The 21,200-nt window shown below is 40.1% G+C and overlaps 1 protein-coding gene across 2 annotated transcripts; it reads left to right on the forward strand.

Moving 5' to 3' along the window:
• The first annotated feature begins 1,095 nt into the window (after positions 1-1,095).
• Positions 1,096-20,259, forward strand: LOC308473515 (cytochrome P450 2K1-like). 2 transcript variants are annotated; one of them, XM_080999204.1, is made up of 10 exons: positions 1,096-1,132; positions 1,273-1,488; positions 3,370-3,532; positions 3,993-4,142; positions 4,816-4,976; positions 6,705-6,878; positions 14,590-14,731; positions 15,479-15,663; positions 17,575-17,716; positions 18,877-19,934. In XM_080999204.1, the coding sequence occupies exons 2-10, from the start codon at positions 1,306-1,308 to the stop codon at positions 19,062-19,064; spliced, it is 1,488 nt and encodes a 495-aa protein (XP_080855330.1). In that variant the 5' UTR covers positions 1,096-1,132; positions 1,273-1,305; the 3' UTR covers positions 19,065-19,934. The 2 variants fall into 2 exon arrangements, 1 of the variants encoding a protein (XP_080855330.1); XR_013984100.1 differs by lacking the exon at positions 1,096-1,132 and adding an exon at positions 20,037-20,259 and having other exon boundaries at positions 1,171-1,488; positions 18,877-19,540.
• Positions 20,260-21,200: the final 941 nt, after the last annotated feature.

Raw genomic sequence — 21,200 nt, forward strand, 5'->3', positions numbered from 1 at the left:
TCCCGAGCACCCATGCAACACAGAACTTATAGTTGGAAGTTTTGTTTTTGCTATTTTTTTGCGTTTTGGTTGTCTGGCTTTTTCAATTTTTTGACGTGACTTGTAGTTCATTTTATGGGACTGACTCGTGACTTTGCTTTTGTGACTGTGGCTTGTGATTTCGTATTTGTGACTGGTTTTTGTGATTGTGTGGAACCCAGTTCAGCTACTGGTTGATTGTGTGACTGTAGAAATGGATAAAAAAACCCATTCAAACTGACTATCATCAGTTAATTTTTTTCATCTAAACTGCTGTCTTATTTATTTTATAATGCAGTACAATGATTATTGCCTTCATTGTCTCGTTAGACAGTAAAATTCGTGTTAAATTGCTGTTTTAGGGGTTTTTTTCATCATCTGGAATGGATCAATCCACTTTCCATTACTTTCAATGGGAAAGTGCGCTTCAGGTTAAGAACGCTTCAGGTTAAGAACGGACTTCCAGAACCAATTAAGTACTGAACCTGAGGTACCACTGTACCTGCTCTGATACCGTGGTAACCGCCTGTCAACATCTGAGCCTCCTGCCACCAGATGCAGAACAGCATGTGCTTCAAATGGCTGTAATCTGCCCAGGGACCTTATGGATCAAGAGCAACTATAAATAAAAGACATCATCATCAGCTAAACCACAATGTTGCACAAGCCAAGAGGAAGTATATCACACAAGTTTGTCTATGGAGCAAATAGTTCCAGAGATGACTGACAGAAGAGAGCCACGCTGCATAGTGCAGAAAATTGCACACACACACACACACCCCAAAATATTTGTGCAGTATTTCCCCAAGAACATCTCCCTATGTTGTTGGCACCAGTATATTAATTAACTAAACTAGCTACGCACACATGCCGAATAGCAGAATATTTGTAAAGAAGGAGTTCAGCAGATTCTGAGACTATCTCAAAAATTTCTCACTAGTTCAATAATTACACAAGAGGATTTCTTAACAGTTGTTTGGGTCCCTTCCAACTCTCCAGCTCTGTGATTCTATAATGTTTTTCTAAACCTGAACATTGGACCTCCCGAGAATTCAAAAGAGGTTGAAACGGCTGAACGATGTTTTCTTTTCAGGAAGAAAACACCGCTGCTCAAGTAAGTATAAAGGGAAAGCTAAATCATCAAGCGTAGCTTGCAATAAAATCTGGGGGAAAGTTCATTCCATTGACAGTGCCTAGTATTTGCTGCTCATTTCAGCAAGCAGACATGATCAAACTATGTTGTGACTTTCACAGTAATCGCTTCAGAAATTTGCTCACTGAAAAGAAATGGATTGGACTGAACAGATTCCAGCATTATTCCTGCTCATTCTTACGATTATATTCATTTGGAAATGGGGCAGTTTCTGGAATAGGAGCTCCAAAAATCTCCCACCAGGTCCTACACCTTTACCACTTGTTGGGAATCTCCACATGATGGATCTGAAGAGACCTTACAGAACAATGTTAAAGGTAATGTTTTCTGTTCTTTCTGCAGCAAGGCAAAGATTCTGTGGGTGTTTTTAGGCCAGGTAGATGTCAGTGTTCCATCTCATAAATGCATATATGCAAAAATGATAAAACAATGTCAAGTATGGCTTATTCTTTTTTTCGTCCTTTTTGTGTGTGATTGCTGTTATGGTTTAGGCTGATAGCTGATCTGTGCAGTGGAGGGACTGGGTGACTGGAGGAGGGGAATAGGAATGCTACAACCAGCCTGGGATATGGGTGACGCTGTGGTCTAAACCACAGAGCCTAGGGCTTGCCGATTAGAAGATCAGCAGTTCAAATCCCCATGACAGGGTGAGCTCCCGTTGCTCGGTCCCTGCTCCTGCCAACCTGGCAGTTCAAAAGCACGTTAAAGTGCAAGTAGATAAATAGGTAACGCTCCGCAGGGACGGTAAACGGCGTTTCCATGCGCTGCTCTGGTTCGCCAGAAGCGGCTTAGTCATGCTGGCCACATGACCCGGAAAACTGTCTGCAGACAAACGCCAGCTCCCTCGGCCTGAAAGCACAATGAGCACCTCAACCCCAGAGTCGTCCATAACTGGACTTACCAGTCAGGGATCCCTTTACCTTCACCTTAACCAGCCTTATCCGCAAAAATTAGCTGCAAAATTATCGAACTTTTCAGTGTGAAGCCAGCACTTCTAAATACATCATTTTAGAATCCACTCAAGTTTTCACAATTATCTTACGTGAAACAAAACAAAGCAATTATATTGCTGAATGTGGGCTTTTAAGTGCGCCCATGTCTGAAATTATGTTCTTATTGAAAATGTTCATCTCTTCGCAACACCCACAGTTCCCAGGATTCTTTAGGCAGGTGTAAAAATTTTTATTAGATTAAATCTAGGTCTCCAGGGTAATTTTAGCTAAAGGCAATATTGGAAAGCACTGGCGCTCCTCGGGTGAAACTTAGGAGCCTAATTCTGAGCAGCCAGAACTGATAGCTCAGTTGATCAAGCAGGGGACTCTTAATCACAGGGTCGTGGGTTTGATCCCACGTTGGGCAAAAAGATTCTTACATTTCAGGGGGTTGGACTAGATGATTCTTGTGGTCCCTTCCAGTTCTACAATTCTATGATTCTAACTTTCAATTTGTTAAGGAAGGAAAATTCACATCAGTTTTCAACTTTATTTGCTCACAATTATCTCCAAATATGCCTGTTTTCTTTGTCCATGGAGTTTTCCTGGCAGGGATACTGGGGTGGCTTGCCGGTTCCTGCTCCAGGTGGTTCACGTTTGGTCAAAACTCTCCACTATAACCTGTCCATCTTGGGTGGCCCTGCACGGCACAGCTCACAGCTTCTCTGAGTTATTCAAGCCCCTTTGCCACTGCAAGGCAGTGATCCATAAAGTTGAGGCTCCAATACTTTGGCCACCTCATGAGAAGAGAAGACTCCCTGGAAAAGACCTTGATGTTGGGAAAGATGGAGGGCACAAGGAGAAAAGGACGACAGAGGATGAGATGGTTGGACAGTGTTCTCGAAGCTACCAGCATGAGTTTGACCAAACTGCGGGAGGCAGTGGAAGACAGGAGTGCCCGGCGTGCTCTGGTCCATGGGGTCACGAAGAGTCAGACATGACTAAACGACTAAACAACAACATCTCCAAATAAAATAGAAGACCTGCAGAATTTGCCATCCTACTGCACTTTCTTCTTAATAATTTGAGGTTACTCCTCTTGCTAAAGGCACCCACGTGATGAACAGTGCTTAGACATTTAAAGTTGATGAATTATACCATGCAACTATGTAAATGAAATCAGTTTTTATTTCAGATCTGTGACAGTATGTCAGTATGTTTGGGGGGTTTATTTGATGTTTCTCTCTTTTGGTCATTGAACTCCAGTTGTCAAAAGAACATGGCCCCATCTTCCGCATCCAAATGGGATTCCAGAAAATGGTGGTGCTGACAGGGTATGAGACAGTCAAGGAGGCTCTGGTGAATCAGGCGGACGCATTTGCAGAGAGACCCACCATCCCAATTTTTGAGGAGTTTACAAGGGGCTTTGGTGAGGCCTTTCCTTCTGTATAATAGCTTGTGCTGTTTGTGAAATTTAGTTATCATAGCAATATAGAATCTGTGCCAAAAGGTTCGTAGAACTGATTCTTAGTTGAAATTATAGCTTGGAGGACAGCCTGCCACTCGACCAGTTCAGCTGCAGCCATTGGATGGATAATGCCAAATGTCTTTGTCACTGCCAGCAAAAGAGTAGGGTTGAGGGAATAGGAGAATCTGGTCATAAAATAATGTACCGTTACAACTGAAGGGCCGTAAACTAGAGAACCCCCTGTGCAATTGTGTTTTGAGGGTACAACCCATAGGAATATTGCTGAAGTTCTGGATAATGTGTGTCCTATCAGAGACCGGAAGAGGGACCAGCTGAGAGGCATCCTCAGTTCCACAGAAGAAGGGTGAGATAAGCCAAAACATATTATTGTGGCCATGATAACTTGAACTCTGCTCTTCAGGTGTTCTTTTTTCACATGGTGAAAACTGGAAAGCGATGCGGCGGTTCTCACTAAGCACATTACGGGACTATGGCATGGGGAAAAGGTCCATAGAGGACAGAATTGTGGAAGAATGCAGTGTCCTGATTAAGACATTTGAATCTTACCAAGGTGGGTTAGTGTTTCCCTCTACAGCTCCAGGGCAAAACAACACTACATTAGATGCCCAGAATAATGTGTTATATACGTATTGTTAACTCTCAGAACTATAGTAACCAGGATTCCCTGTGAAGAAGTTACCAATCTGCAGTGTTCAGGTCAGTGTGAGGTAATGCTGGCCTCTGTCCCTCTTTCCTGTCCTCCCTCCTACGATCCCCTCTTGCATCTCTGCCTCCCAAAGGCTTGCACAGCTGTTTGTTGCAGCAGCCCTGGCTTCAAGCTCCCAAGGAGAGAGGAAAGGAGAGGTGGCTGAGGGAACACTTCATGAGGGAGGGTGTTTGAAAAAGGGTGAGAGGCTACTGTCTGTGCAGGCAAGGGGTGACATACCGGTAACTGGCTCCTGAGGCTTGGAGTGCATTTGCCCCCAGGAAAACCACAGAAAGAATGTAGCTGGTCAAGGGAGTCATGGACTCAAAAAGGATGAAGACCTCTGCTTAGGTATATACTGCCCATGACTCTTTTTAGCGTTTCTTAACTCAGATATCTTCAAGTACACCAGAACGTAGGATCAGTTTCTAAGATAAATGTGCTCTATATATCGGTAGGCTGACACTGGGAACCTAAGGCAGAGAAGAGCAATTCTACTTGGTATTTTATCTGAGCATTGCTTAATATTTATGTATAGGACAACCATTTGAAACCACCACAATTATGAATGCCGCTGTTGCCAATATCATAGTGTCCATCCTACTAAACAAGCGATTTGAATACGAAGACTCCACATTTAGAAAACTTCTGAAGTTGGTCAATGAAAATGTCCGGCTTTTTGGAAGCCCCTCTGTCATGGTAATCTAAGCTTTCTCAAATGGAAAAGAAATAGTTGGTTGTATTCACAGAATACTCAATGTGGGTGCAATTCCATATTGTTTGGGCTTCACTACAAAACACATCTTGAGAAATATGAGTTGCGTAAGATCCCAGGACAGCATTTCCTTCCAAAGGTCCTCACTCAGTTGTCTTTGTGCAGCTTTTAGGAGGGGAGAGGTATTGCATATTTGCAAGGAAAAGTATTAGTAGAAAGGAATTGCAATCTTCAGGTATTAAGGAAAGCAGAGAAATTAATACTCACCTTTCAAAGTAAAGGTATATTGGCCAAATAATACAAATAATTATTCGGTTTAGATCAATCATCCTTCAGTTTTGAGCAGAAGTGACAAAGAGACATTAATTCTCCAGTTACTAAAGATGAATGGAAGTGGTTATAATTTTCAAAGAGACAATTCTTGTAAATTCAAAAATATAGGAGCAGCTATTTTACACATATATTTTGGACTTCTTGTAAGATTAAAAGCTTTTGGTTATATATTAAATTCTTGGTACCAATATGATTTTAATACCCAAATACATTTGATTTGGAAAGGCATAGCAAGCAAGGGAGATTTTGGACATTGCAACTGTTATAACCACTACAGCAAGACTAGTCAAAGCTAAATATATGTATAAATGTATATATGTATAAAACACATGGGATGCAGCATTGTTAACACAACTTAAAAGTTTTAAAAGAGATATTGATAGAAGGAGCCCAAATAAATTTATTTTTAAAAAGCAAATATAAAATTTAAGACAATATTCACACCAATTATTATTTTCATTCATATAATTGGATATTCTGCTTAAAATATAATAGTTAGATAACTCAAACATAACTGACGTTTTGTATATTGTATGCATGATCTTATGAAATTATATATAGTTGAAATATTTTATTTCTTTTGTAATTTCATCTTTTTAAAAAATAAAGGTGGTTTTTTTTTAATATACACGACCCCATATCTATCTTTTGGGGACTCCACTTCTACATCCTTCTATTGGGAGAATGCCTGTCTATTCCTATGCCCCACTTCCTGACCCACTAGAGGACCTCTCCTCCTTATTCCAACGCCTGCTTTTCTTAACCAGGAGTCTTTGTTGTGCAAGCTTTTTTGAAAGTCTAAGTCGGGTGTGGGGAACCTTTGACCCTGGCTAATGCACAGGGATAATACAAGCAACGTTGGGGTAGAGCTAAAAATGCCCCACCGCCAGCCCAAGACTGATGCTGACATGAGCCGAGGTGAAGCAATTTGCCTCAGGTGGCAGATCCAACCGCTTCCCTGTCCCTGCTGTTGCACCACTGCCAGCCATGTCTCAGTTTTGCCCATGCCACCATGGCTGCTGCCACAGTGCCCTGTTTTGTGGCAGCACTGTGAGTGACACCATGGGCCTGTGGGGGGACAGTGCCAGGGGGGAATTTTGCTGCCCCTGGCCACTTCTGGTTGACCTCTGTCTAGGGGCTTGTCCACATCTCAGCAAACTGCTAATACAGAAGTACAAGGGGGCTCCATAACTACAACAGCACGTAAGAAAATGGCCTCCAGCCTTGGCCTCTAAGGGATATTTATTCAATGTTGCTCCAACCCAAGTACATTTTTGTTCTGTGTCATTGTTTATTCCTCTGTGGAAGATGAGATATTTGGAGTATCACCTGAGAATTAAGCACTGGGCTTTACTCTTCGTTGTATTTTATCCTTACAGCTTTATAACGTATTTCCTGCTCTTGGCTCGCTTTTGGGAGCCCGTAAGACTATCCTTCAGAACAGAGATGAGATGCATGCCTTCATAAATGCCACCTTCATACAACACCTCAGAGATCTGGATAAAAATGACCAAAGGAGCTTGATTGATTCATTTCTTCTGAGACAGCAAGAGGTAATGGAGTCTTTTAAGCCCACCAATAATTTTTTTTATACTTTCAAATGTTGAAATTTTCACGTTTTAAAAATACATTTCCATGTGAGCTGGTGTCTAATATACAGTGGTACCTCGGGTTAAGTACTTAATTCGTTCCGGAGGTCCGTTCTTAACCTGAAACTGTTCTTAACCTAAAGCACCACTTTAGCTAATGGGGCCTCCTGCTGCTGCTGCTGCGCCGCCACTGCACGTTTTCTGTTCTCATCATGAAGCAAAGTTCTTAACCTGAAGCACTATTTCTGGGTTAGCGGAGTCTGTAACCTGAAGCATATGTAACCTGAAGTGTATGTAACCCGAGGTACCACTGTACTCTGCACATTTTATTTTATTTTTGCTCTATAAAGCTTTGGCTAATATCTGGAGTCTGTGACCTGATTGCTTGCAGGGCTGTTTTCCAGTGGGACTCCCACTCCTCTCAAGAGAAAAAGAAAAAAATCAACCTTTGAGATATGGTAGCTCAGTTGGTTGGAACACGTTGCTGCGTACGCCAAGGTTGCAGATTTGATCCCTGTAAGGGACAGCTGCAGTCCTACACTGCAAATGTTTGGAACAGATGATCCTCAGGTCCTTCCAACTCTATGATTCCATGATTCCATGACTAGTCCAACACGTCATGCTCCCCCCCCCCCAGTATTTCTTTTGCACCATGCTCCTTTCTTCAGCCTGTGACATGCTTTCTTTCTTTCTTTTAAAATATTTTTATTAATTTTAATGTACAAAATTGTTTAAAGACATACCACACAAATTCTTACATACATATTCTTATTTGGACTTCCTTCAACACCTCCGTCCTAATCACTTCTCCTGCAATTCTTGACTTAATATTGCCTTTACCTTTCTTAACAAATCATCTCCCCCTTTCCATTTTTACAATATTTCTTAAATTACTCCTCACAGAACTGCTTGTAAACCTACAAACGTAATTTGATCATCACAAATATTTTTTCAAATACTCCATAAATTTAGTCCAGTCTTCGGTGAACCTCTGGTCCTGCCGGTTTCAGATCCTTCCTGTTAGCTTGTCTAATTCTGTGTAGTCCATTAGTTTCATCCTCCATTCTTCTAACGTTGGTAGTTCTTCTTGTTTCCATTTTTGGGCCAGTAATATTCTTGCTGCTGTTACCGCATATAAAAAAAGCTTGCAGTCTTTTCTATTTATATCATTTCCAACAATACCCAAAATAAATGCTTCTGGCTTCTTTATAAAAGTATATTTCATCATTTTTTCAACTCGTTATATATCATCTCCCAAAAGCATTTCACTTTTTTACATTCCCACCACATATGGTAAAATGATCCTTCTTTTTCTTTACATTTCCAACATTTATTACTCACTTTATACATTTTTGCTAACTTAACTGGTGTGATATACCATTTATACACCATCTTCATCACATTTTCTTTTAATGCATTACATGTGGTAAATCTCAAACCTTCTTTCCACAGTTTTATCCAATCACTTAACTGTATGTTATATCCAAAATCTTTTGCCCAATGAATCATAACTGATTTTACCTCCTCATCTTTCAAGTGCCATTCAAGCAGTAATTCATACATTTTAGACAAAATTTTAAAATCATTATTCAACATTTCTTGTTGAAACTTCGATTCTTTTCCAGAGAAACCTTTTTCTTTAACATCCTGTTTAAATATTTCATTCACCTGGTAATGATGTAACCAATCGTTAACATACTCTTTCACCTCCTCGTATGGTTTCAATTTCCATTTTCCTCCTTCTGTAATTATTAGTTTCCCATATGTTATCCACTTCCCACTCATATTGACCTTTTTTACACACATCACTTCTAATGGAGACAACCAATGTGGTATTTTTGGTTCCAGAAGGCTTTTATACCTATCCCAAATTTCTATAAGAGATTTTCAAAATATGTGGTTTCCAAATCCTTTATGGACTTTTTTCTTATCATACCATAAATATGTATGCCATCCAAATCTATTATCATAACCTTCTAAGTCCAGCAATTCTGTATTTTCCAATTTCATCCATTCCTTCAACCAACAAGAGGCACAATGCTTCATAATATAATTTCAAGTCCGTCAGGGCAAAGCCTCCTCTTTCCTTAGCATCTGTTAGTAACTTAAATTGTATTCTCGGCTTTTTGCCCTGCCAGATATATCTTGAAATTATCTTCTGCCACTCTTTAAATATTGCTGCCCCTTTTATTATTGGAATTGTCTGAAACAAGAACAACATCTTTGGTAGCACATTCATCTTTATCGCTGAAATCCTTCCCCAAAATGATAATTTCAACCTTCCCCATACCTCTAGAGCTCTTTTGACACTATTACACATTGGTGTATAATTATTTTGATACAGATCAATATTTTTGGGAGTTAACCAAATTCCTAAATATTTAACTTTCTTTACCACTTCTATACCTATCTGTTGCTGCAACGTTTCAACCAATTCCTGTTCCATATTTTTAGCAATCATCTTAGTTTTCCTTTTGTTTAATTTAAAACCTGCCACTTGACCGAACTGTTCTATCTCCTCTATTACTTCCTTAATAGTTATTGATGGATTTTCAATTGTTAATACCAAGTCATCAGCAAAGGCTTTTACCTTATATTCATTTCAACCAACTGTAACACCCTTTATTAACTCATTTCTCCTTATAGATCTTAAAAGAACTTCCAGTACCAATATGAATAATAATGGTGAAAGAGGACACCCTTGTCTTGTACCTTTAGTAATTGCAATGTTTTCTGTTATTTTGCTCAGTATATATAGCTTTTAGTCCATTTAGGAAGAATTGACCCATGTCCATAGATTCCAAATTTTTTAACATAAATTCCCAAGATATATTATCAAAGGCCTTTTCAGCATCCACAAAAATTAACATTGCTTGTTTTTCATTCCTGGCTGTCAGATATTCAGTTATATTGACTATATTTCTTATAGAAACCATGGAGAAACCTGGTTTGAACAAAGACATTGGATTCTTATCCCATTATACATGACTAAGCCATTTCTCACCTTCTCACCCCTTGCCTTTTCCTGTAAGACCCATTACAGTCGTTAAGAGTCGTCAGCAGGCTCATCCCAGCTATCTGCCTATCTCCCATTCCCACCACCCTTCTGAGTAATACCCCTCCCCACCTTCTCACTATATAGAAGGATCTGGCAACTTCTGTTTCAGTGTATCTGAAGAAGTGTGCTTGCACACGAAAGCTCATACCAAGAACTAACTTAGTTGGTCTTAAAGGTGCTACTTGAATGATTTTTATATTTCTTATGTTATCTTTCATCTGTCTGCCAGGAAGAAAACCTGCCTGATCTTTATGTATAATTTCTTTCAATATTTTTTTCATCCTGTTCGCTAATATACTTGCAAATAATTTATAATCTTTATTCAACAATGAAATTGGCCAATAATTCTTTACTTGCGTTAAATCTGAGTCCTGCTTCGGAATAAATGTAATATATGCTTCTTTCCATGTTTCTGGTAATTCTCCCTTCTTTAATATATTATTCATAACTTCTTTCATTGGTACAAGTAGGGTGTGTTTCATTTCTTTATATATATCTTGCAGTAAATCCATCCGGTCCTGGTGTCTTCCCACTTTTCAATTCTTTTATAGCTTCTTTAATTTCCTCTACATCAATTGGGTCGTTCAGACTGTCTTTTTTATCAGTCAGGATTTTCTGCACCTCCTTTTTCCTCAGGAATTCTTCTATTTTTTTAATGTCACTTTTCTCAGTTCTTTTATATAAACGTCTGTAAAAGTCCACAAATCCTTTCCTAATTTCCTTCGGATTATCTATTTCTTTTCCATCTACAATAATTTTATTAATTGTATTCTGCTCCTTTCTTTTCTTAATTTGCCATGCCAGCCATTTTCCAGACTTATTTGCAAAAAAATTCTGTCTCATTCTTTTGATATTCCATTCTACTTCTTTATTTATTATCATTGCAAATTGAGTTTGTAATATTTTAATATTTTGCTTTATTTTCAAATCATTTGCTTTTTTAATTAAATTCTTCTCATTTTCCATTATTTGTTTTAAAATTTCTTTTCTCTCTTTGCACCACAGCTTTGCTGGCATCCCATACTATACTAGTTTTCGTACCCTTATTACAGTTATTCACAAAGTAGTCTGTTAAGTTCTTACGTGCCTTTTCTATTATTTTCTGATCATCTAAAAGACTCTCATTTATTCTCCATCGAAAGGATTTTTCTTCTATTCCTTTAATAACACACTTTATTGCATTGTGATCCGAAAGTACCTTTGGTTGTATTTCAATTTTTAAAATTCATGGTGTTAATTCACTAGAAATCCAAACCTGATCGATTCTTGACATTGACTGATTTGCTTCTGAGTGGTAAGTAAATTGCTTTTCTAATGGGTGTCTTAATCTCCAAATATCTATCAAATTACAGTTCTCAATCATAGAAAAGAAAGTCTTGCGTAATTTCCCTTCCTTAACATTCCCACTTGCTCTTAATCTATCCATTTCCATTGACACCACTCCATTCATATCTCCCATTATTATGATTTTCTGATCCATAAATTCAAATAACTTTTCCTCCAAATCTTTGTAGAAATCAGTTTTATTTCCATTAGGTGCATAGACCCTGACTATTATAAATTTTTCGCCTTGCCATTTGACTTGAACTGCAATAACCCTACCTTCCTCATCTTTGAAAATCTGCTGAGCTTCTAATTTATTTTTTATATACAACACCCCCCTCTCTTCTTGCTTCTGTCTGATGAAATAAATTCATTTCCTAGTTTTTTATTAATTAATACTTTTTTGTGTCTTCTCGCCACATGAGTCTCTTGCAAACAAATGATGTCCAAATTCTTCTTCTTCAAATAATATTCAATTTTATTGTGTTTTTTCTTATCGTTCATCCCATTAATATTCCAAGTCCATAATTTCAACGCCATCTTGTGTTCTTTTTATAAACCAAATAAATTAAAGTCTTAAGCCTCTTCTTCTTCTTCTTCTTCTTCTTCTTCTTCTTCTTCTTCTTCTTCTTCCTTTTCCTCTTCTTCTTCTTTTTCTTCTTCCTCTTCCTCTTCTTCTTCTTCCCTTTCTCCTTGTTCTTCTTTGTGGTCCTTCTCCCCTCTTTCCGGTCCCGCCGGGCCCCCTGCTCCCGCTCCAGCTTCGACTGCTTCCTCTCCCCTTCCCAGTTCCTTGTATCTTCTCAGAAACTTCTGTGTTTCATCTGGATTTGTGAGTTTAAATTTCTTCCCTTTGTGAAAAAAGGAAATCCCTTCTGGGAATTCCCATTTAAATTCAATTTGATTTCTCCTCAAGGTCTGTGTCGGTGGTTTGTAAGGGTCCCGTTTTTTCAATAATCGAAGTGGAATGTCCTTAAAGATGATTATAAAATTCCCATCAATACTCAATCTTTTTTCTCTATTTTTCTGTAATATCAAATTCTTCATTTCTCTGTCTTTAAAAATAATTAAACAGTCACCTGGAAACTTCTTTGCTTGAACAGATCTTGTCTTAATTCGAAATGCATTTTGAATGGTTTTCCTAACATCTTCTACTTCCATGCCTAACCACTGAGCAATTTCTGATGCCAGTTTCTCCCTTATATTCTCCCCTTGTACCTCAGGTACCAACCTCAATCTCAAATTCGCCTCTCTTTGCCTCAAGTCATTCATAGCAATCGCGTCCCATATTCCTTCTTGTGTTTTATTAATTTCTGAAACTTCAGCTCTCATCCTTTCCTCTTCCCTCTTTACCTCTCTCATCTCCAATTTTGTTCTTTTCATTCATTCCCTCCTCCAAACTTTGTGTTCTCTTTGTTACATCCCTCATTTGTCCTTTCAATTCATTAACTGTCAAATCAATTTTTTTATCCATCTGCTCCAACCTTGTCTCTAAGTTTTTCTCACTTTGTTTAATATCTCTCTTTATCTCTGCGAACATCTTTAATATGTCTCCTTTCAGTTCCATCTCCTGTTTGGATCCCCTTCTTTCCCCAGGTGTCGCACTTTCACTCCCTTTTTTCTGCGTGTGGGACATTCTCTTGTCTTAGTAATTTCCAATTAAAATTATAACATCCAAAGTTTTTTTAAAAAAAATTCTTCTTGCCACTTGCTTGGCTAATCCCCGATCAAGTTTTATAACATTCAAAAATTGGGAGATTAAATTTTCTTGCCACTTGTTTGGCTAATCCAATCAAATTAGTTATGATCCATCATACTGGAGAAGGGGGTGAAACAGAACAATAGATAATAACAGATTAAGAAGGAAGTAAAATAAGCAATAAAAAAGAAAAGTTGAATTATAAAACTGATTCAGAATACAAAGAAGGAAACAGAAAAACAAATTAAAAATTAAAATGTAAGATATCTGAGAAGAAATATTGTAATATTCTAATAAAAAATAAAAATAAAGAAAAAGAGAGGAAAAGGAAAACTAAAAGAGGCAAAGCTAGGTATAAAAATCCAAAAGGGGAGATTAAAAGGAGAAACCAAACAAAAAAATCATACACCAAACCAACTCAAAGAATGATAAGGAAGGGCAAGACAAAAATTATAACACAGATAGTAGAGAAGAGACAGAACAAAAAAAGAAATAAAAAATAAAAAAATAAAGGGGGGGAGAAGTCCCAGTCAATTTTCTTCACCAAAGCAGCTAAGCCCACATCAAAACAAAAACAAAAATAAGAGTGGAGGTCCAACAGAAATCGTCAGAGAGGGGAAGGAACGAAAAAAAGCTATTTTTATAGATGTAATCTAATGTCTCAAGAAGTATTTGGTGTCTCAAAAAAGAAAGTAAAAAATGGTGATGCTCACTATCCTTCCCACGTCCTCAAAGAAACAGAAGGGACGGGTGGTTGAATAACTTCTTCTCCCCACTCCTTGTTTCCACATAAAAATTAACCAAACTTAAAAAAAAAAAACAGCTCAGTCTAGCTTGGCTTCTCACTTCCACATAATGCTGCTTTGGCACAAAGAGAAATTTTAAAAAGAAATCAATAATAACTAGAGAAGGCTTCCAAACAATTGACCACGCAGTTCATTAAAATCGAAAGTAAAAAAAAATTCTTAGAAGTTTCCTTTACCTGCAGTCCCAGAGGTCCACCAAAAAGGCAAATAAAAAGTTCTTGTTCAGGGTTTTATCCCTTCCCCGCTTAAATCCACCTTCTTAAATTAAATAAATGTCTCTTTTAAGTTAAAAAATTCCGTTTAAGGTAACTCACTGTTTCATCCGCTCTGTGGGTAATCTTTGCATATAAATAAGATTCCAGACGAGGCTGACCTCTTCTTAGCACCCCGCTGCTTCCAAATCGTTCCAAATTAACATATCCCGATAGATACTGCCAATTAAATTCGGGTTTCTTACTGTTTGAGAATCAATCGCTGCAACGTGCAAGCCTGGGGCTGCGCTTTCGAAGGATAGAAAATGGTGTCCCGTAGTGCCAGCGTCTCAATCTCGCCGTTCTCTTCACCTCTAAACAGAGGCTACCTGACGGCCGAGGGACCCTGTGACATGCTTTCATGGATAAAAGAGATTTGAGTGTGCTTGCTGTGTATGAATATTCTACTTTCCTAGACCGCTTCTCTGCTCTTTCCGTTCCAGTGAGTGCCCTACCAACCCTTGGCTAGCTACTTTGATATCTGCAAATGGAATTTCCTCATTCACCTTGTTATTGCCAGTTCTTTCTTTTTACACCACAGGAGAAGGACAAGCCAAATGGATATTTCCACAATGAAAACCTAAAAGCCGTTGTGGGTAACTTATTTGCTGCTGGCATGGAGACCACTTCTACAACACTGCGCTGGGGACTGTTACTAATGATGAAATATCCTGAAATTCAGAGTGAGTGCTTTTCATTGGGTTGGCTCCCATTACTCTAGCTAGCATATCTTGATTCTAGTTATACATAACTACAGTGGTAGCTCTGCTTACGTACTTAATTCGTTCCGGAGGTCCGTTCTTAACCTGAAACTGCTCTTAACCTGAAGCACCACTTTAGCTAATGGGGCCTCCTGCTGCCACCACGCCGCCGGAGCACGATTTCTGTTCTCATCCTGAAGCAAAGTTCTTAACCTGAGGTACTATTTCTGGGCTAGCGGAGTGTGTAACCTGAAGCGTCTGTAACCCGAGGTACCACTGTATCTGGGGGCCTGGGAAGCTGGGGGGCTGAGCCCCACAATATTCAATGAGGGGGGTGGCCCTCCTCAATATTCCACAACCGGGTGGGCCTTGTTGGGCCTAGTTTCACTGTGTGACATCACACATGTCAGCCCCCCCCCCCCAATGTTGGGTGTAGTCAAGCATGCATGTTCCTGACTTTCGCTTCCTACATAACTATAAGCAAATTGTGTATTTTCACTAAAATTCTCAGGTGAATAGCATCTTCCACAACTTTGCATTATGTTGTTAGATTGTGCTCATAGATCAGCCAGTCCCATTGAATAATTAGCTGTCAGTTACACCAGGAAATCTGAAGATATGAGTTGATGGCAAACATATGCTTTTGAGTTTGGCATTTGGGGGGTGGGGACAAAAAAAAAAACCAATGAGTTTATTTTAACAACAAAAATCGCACTCCACTGCCCCCAGATAAGGTCCAAGAAGAAATTACGAAGGTTGTTGGATCTTCTCAACCAAGGATTGAGCACCGAACGAAAATGCCATATGTAGATGCAGTGATCCATGAGCTCCAGAGATTTTCTGACATTGTCCCCACAAATCTGCCACATGCAACCACTGTGGATGTTACCCTCAAAGGCTACTTCATTCCAAAGGTAATCACTTTGATTAAACTGCATTCTTTGCTCAGCTGACTGCAATCATTTCTTCTTTAATTAGGACATTACACTTTAGGCTATGAAGAAGAATAGTTTGGCTTTTGATAAACTGCATTCTTTGCTCAGCTGACTGCGATCAATTTCTCCATTAATTAGGACATTACACTTTAGGCTAACCCTAGGAGCAGGCCCCACTGACCTTCTTGTAAAGTAGGGGGCCATTGCCCCCCTTGGGGCCCCTGTTGGAGCCCCAGTTCCCTAGTCTGGGCATACTTGCTTCTGCCTTCTTTGCTGCACACAGGTCTTTATTGAGTCATCCCAGAAACGTTGGGCAAGGGGCTCAGTCAACTGTTCTCTCAGCCCAATGATGACAGTTTAAGGAGCTAATGGTATATTTGGAAAACTCAGCAGTGGCCAGAGGATTGGAGAAGATCAATCTACATCCCAATCACAAAGAAGGGCAGTGCCAAAGAATGCTCCAACTACCGCACAATTGCACTCATTTCAAACGCTAGCAAGGTTATGCTTGAAATTCTACAAGGCAGGCTTAAGCAGTATGTGGACCAAGAACTCCCAGAACTGCAAGCTGGATTTCGAAGGGGCAGAGGAACCAGAGACCAAATTGCAAACATGCGTTGGATTATGGAGAAAGCTAGAGAGTTCCAGAAAGACATCTACTTCTGCTTCATTGACTATGCAAAAGCCTTTGACTGTGTTGACCACAGCAAACTATGGCAAGTTCTTAAAGAAATGGGAGTGCCTGATCACCTCATCTGTCTCCTGAGAAATCTCTATGTGGGACAAGAAGCTACAGTTAGAACTGGATATGGAACAACTGATTGGTTCAAAATTGGGAAAGGGGTACGGCAAGGCTGTATATTGTCCCCCTGCTTATTTAACTTATATGCAGAATTCATCATGCGAAAGGCTGGGCTGGATGAATCCCAAGCCGGAATTAAGATTCCCGGAAGAAATATCAACAACCTCAGATATGCAGATGACACAACCTTGATGGCAGAAAGTGAGGAGGAATTAAAGAACCTTTTAATGAGGGTGAAAGAAGAGAGCGCAAAATATGGTCTGAAGCTCAACATCAAAAAAACGAAGATCATGGCCACTGGTCCCAACACCTCCTGGCAAATAGAAGGGGAAGAAATGGAGGCAGTGAAAGATTTTTCTTTCTTGGGCTCCATGATCACTGCAGATGGTGACAGCAGCCGTGAAATTAAAAGACACCTGCTCCTTGGGAGAAAGGCGATGGCAAACCTAGACAGCATCTTAAAAAGCAGAGACATCATCCTGCCAACAAAGGTCCGTAAAGTTAAAGCCATGGTTTTCCCAGTAGTGATGTATGGAAGTGAGAGCTGGACCATAAAGAAGGCTCATCGCCGAAGAATTGATGCTTTTGAATTATGGTGCTGGAGGAGACTCTTGAGAGTCCCATGGACTGCAAGAAGATCAAATGCATCCATTCTTAAGGAAATTAGCCCTGAGTGCTCACAGGAATGACAGATCGTGAAGCTGAGGCTCCAGTACTTTGGCCACCTCATGAGAAGAGAAGACTCCCTGGAAAAGACCCTGATGTTGGGAAAGATTGAGGGCACAAGGAGAAGGGGACGACAGAGGACGAGATGGTTGAACAGTGTTCTCGAAGCTACAAACATGAGTCTGACCAAACTGCGGGAGGCAGTGGAAGACAGGAGTGCCTGGCGTACTCTGGTCCATGGGGTCACGAAGAGTCGGACACGACTAAACGACTAAACAACAACAACAATGGTATATAATCTCTGGATTATATTACGGATCATTTCTTGCTTAAAAAAAAAAAAGACACTGAGGACTATACCATAATGATTTGCTTGACGGGCCATATGCATTTTTTAAATAACTCTTGCTTTTCCTTCGCAGGGGACTCACATCATGCCACTACTGACCTCCGTGCTGCATGATGAATCTCAGTGGGAAAAACCATACCAATTTTATCCAGAGCACTTTCTTGACTCTGAAGGAAAGTTCATAAAGAGAGATGCATTCATGCCTTTCTCTGCAGGTAACTCAATTTCTGTCTATTTATACATATCCAATGTGAGCTTAATGAACAGGCCATCCTAAGTATATTAACATAAAATAAAACTTGGATGGAGGACCCAGTGACAAACTTTGGAGTACTTATATCTGTCATTTAGAACTGCAATAAGATACGCAACATCATTCATTTTCAGTAGGGCAACTTCTGGGCCAGTGGCCAAATGGGACTCTTCAAGGCTCTCTAACCACCCTCAGAACTTCCCCCAGGCCTTGGCTTTCAGTGGACCTGCTCTGTGTTCCCCTTGTGGGCTTTTGCCTGGCTGCACTGTGCCATTGATCTATGATAATGCCAGCTGCTTGCTGTGGTGGAGAATGGATACAGGCTGTTTGGAGGATTAGGGTACAAGAAACTCTCAGACCGTGGGCTGAAAAACATCCGCTCCCCTTGGTTTTCAGCCCTGTAGAATGCTTCTTGCTGGGAGTTCATCTTTTGCATACTTGCCAACATTCCTCAGATGAAAATCAGGACATTTTTCATACTCATCCAACTCACCCTCCTCGAAAGACCATTTGTGGTCCCCTGTCCCCCGTCAGAAAAAGTCAAGTGCTGCCATTTCTAAACCAACAGGACTCACGACTTGCACCCTCCACTGTCCTGAGAAAACCTCTTAGCCCCAATCTGATTTTATTCTTTGGGTAGATTTACAAAAGGAAAAACACACACCGATAAACACATTTTAGAAAGGGGCAAGATTAGACATGGCTGCCCCAAGCATTTTTTAATAAATCCAGACTCCTTGTGCTCCGTTCTGCTCCCCCTTCCTCCCACCCAGGACTGCTCTGCCCTCTGCCTCCCCCTCAGAGCCACTGCATCATCATGCTAGTTCTCGACAGCCACATCCTCTCCTCCAGCAGCCACTATGGAGGGGCAAGTGCTGACTCATACTTTTCCCCAAGCTCAGCAGCAGAGCATGCATTGTGGGACTGGCACTGGAGAATTGGGACACTTGGAGAACATGCATTTCTTCAAGATTAGTGTTCATTCTTGTTGCATTTTAGAATGGTATCATTATGAAATTTCAAACAGTAAGCAGTTTGATGCATTCCATTATAAATAAACCAAGAAAATGTTGTTAAGTAAGCAAGGAACCCAGTTTCAATCCTGCTTGCGCTTCCTTACAGGTCGGAGAGCATGTTTAGGTGAGAATCTTGCCAAAATGGAGCTCTTCCTCTTCTTTACAAGCCTCCTGCAAAGATTCACATTCCAGCTACCTCCTGGAACATCTGAAGATGACCTGGATCTTACCCCTGCTGTTGGGTTCACAACACCTCCCATGCCCCACCAACTCTGTGCTCTGCCACGTTCATAAGACGCAAAGTTCATGGGTTGCTTATCCTCCCTGTGTGTGCAACGCAAACCGCTTTTTAAACACCCTTATTAACCATGGACATTTTGGTTCAGTAGACTTCCAGTAGGATTGGCCTATGCTGTGTCACAAAACTTAAGTGTTGCACACTATGTTCTGCTTAATGTTTGTAGTAAATACGATTCTGTGTTAATTGTAGTGCTTTAGTTCAGCCTAGGAATTAAACTTTGAAATTTACTTGATTCTGTTCAGAAAAAAATTACCTACTAACATTGAAATCTATATATTTTGTGTCAAGCCACTTCATTCCTTGTGTATTTTATTGTGTCATCATGTGGTTCTAAGTGAAGGGCACTTTTAAAAACAAAGATTTAAGTGATGGATGGTCAAAAAAGAGTAGTCAAATGCAGGTGCTTCTCCTCACTCTGATGAAGAGGCTCAGATTTTAACTGAGGGCCGCAGAAATAGCAAGTCTACAGGTAAAAAAAATAGATTAAGTCTTTCCATGTGAAAAGGTAAAGGGACCCCTGACAGTTAAGTCCAATGATAAATTCCACTGGTTTTTTTAAAATTTGCATCAGGAATCTGATTAAGAACATTGTCCCCAGATTTATCTATATTATATATCCTATATTCTATATTCTATGCATCTATATCCAGATCATATTTCCAAAAGATAAACTCCCTGTTTAGGAAATGTCTTTGGGTCTTTGGATGATTTTACATAAATACAAAGCACCTTTGGGAGGCTGGGCAGCATTAGGATCAAGATATTTGAAAGTTCAAACAACTCTTGAAACAGTTAAGTCTGTTAGAAAGATATGGAATATATTAGCCAATAAAAATAAATTTCATTCACTTTCAGATGCAAAACTTACTCTGTGGAGAAATTCTATTTTAAAAATTGGGGACGGGGGGTATTATAGAAAAACTGAATGGGAGAAATCACTGTTTTAACTGATAGCAAGTCTACAGGTAACAAAATAGATTAAGTCTTTCCATGTGAAAAGAGCAATGATAAATTCCACTGGTTTTTAAAATTTACATCAGGAATTTGATTAAAAACATTAAAAACTTTCTGTGTAAAAATCCTGTTTTAAAAATTTGGATGGGTATGGAAAAACTGGGTGGGAGATGCTGTGATCACTAGGCCTGCCCTATTTTGCTTTCTTTGAATAAAGAGTTAACTTCCCCGGCACTGGTGGTGTTTTTATTGCTGACCTACTCCTGCCTCCAGCTCCTGCCAGCTTATGAGGACTGAAGGTCTCCACCTTCCCACTGCCCTCTAAGGCTCCTCCCCCAGCAGCCTACAGCTCCATCACCTTGCATCTCATGACTTTGCCGTCTTCATTTCTCTCCATGTTCTGGGTGACCAGGGAGAAGGGAGCTGGTCGCAGCAGGAGGGGGAGACTCCCCGGATGAGGCAGGCCTCATCATCTCTGTCTCCTGGCCCCTTCCTCTCCTGTCTGAACTGCTCTCTGCTCCAGCTTCTTCCCACTCACGAAACCCTGTTACCTCTTCAGCTTCCAACACCTCCTCCTCCCAGTCAGCTCCCTGTTCTCCCACTGACCACTCATCCCACCACCAGTGCCCTGGCTCTGAACTTTCTCCCCCTGGGGGTTTCCCAGCTGCTGCCTCCCATCTCAGCCAGTCCATGATACCTACCCACTTTGAACTTTTTATTTATTTACAGCCAAGTGATGTGTAAATGTTATGAAATAAATAAATAGGGCTCGGGTCCATCTAGCAGTCTCTTGTCATATCTCTCCTGACATTGCGATGTTGTGCGCTCATGATGTCACATCTTGGGCGCAAGTTGGTGCCTCTGCTTCGTGTATAGAGATCAACCGACAAAACTGGTTTCTTGTATTCACATGTTAACAAATGCCTTCAAATTGTCGCGAATTCTTCGCGGTGCTTTAGCAGAATGCTCAGAGTCCCAGGTTCTTCAGTGCAGTATTATTTATTGTGAGCTAAATATATACAAATATCTACAGAAGCAGTGCATACAGTCAGACAGAGTACCTGGCTGCACCTTAAAGCAAATATGAAGACTCTTTCTCTCTGACTACACTCCTCTACACCACCACCATGACCTCTGGACATGTTTTCCTTTTAAACCGATGACAGCACATTACT

The sequence above is a fragment of the Podarcis pityusensis genome, assembly GCF_964106645.2.
Source record: "Podarcis pityusensis genome assembly, chromosome: 3".
Classification (NCBI taxonomy): domain Eukaryota; kingdom Metazoa; phylum Chordata; class Lepidosauria; order Squamata; family Lacertidae; genus Podarcis; species Podarcis pityusensis.

Excerpts from the sequence above, each read along its gene's own strand:
- LOC308473515 (XM_080999204.1), top strand. The coding sequence starts at position 1,306 with ATGGATTGGACTGAACAGATTCCAGCATTATTCCTGCTCATTCTTACG. Across the intron at positions 1,489-3,369 it reads CTTACAGAACAATGTTAAAG|TTGTCAAAAGAACATGGCCC; the intron begins GTAATGTTTTCT and ends ATTGAACTCCAG. Across the intron at positions 14,732-15,478 it reads GAAATATCCTGAAATTCAGA|ATAAGGTCCAAGAAGAAATT; the intron begins GTGAGTGCTTTT and ends CACTGCCCCCAG.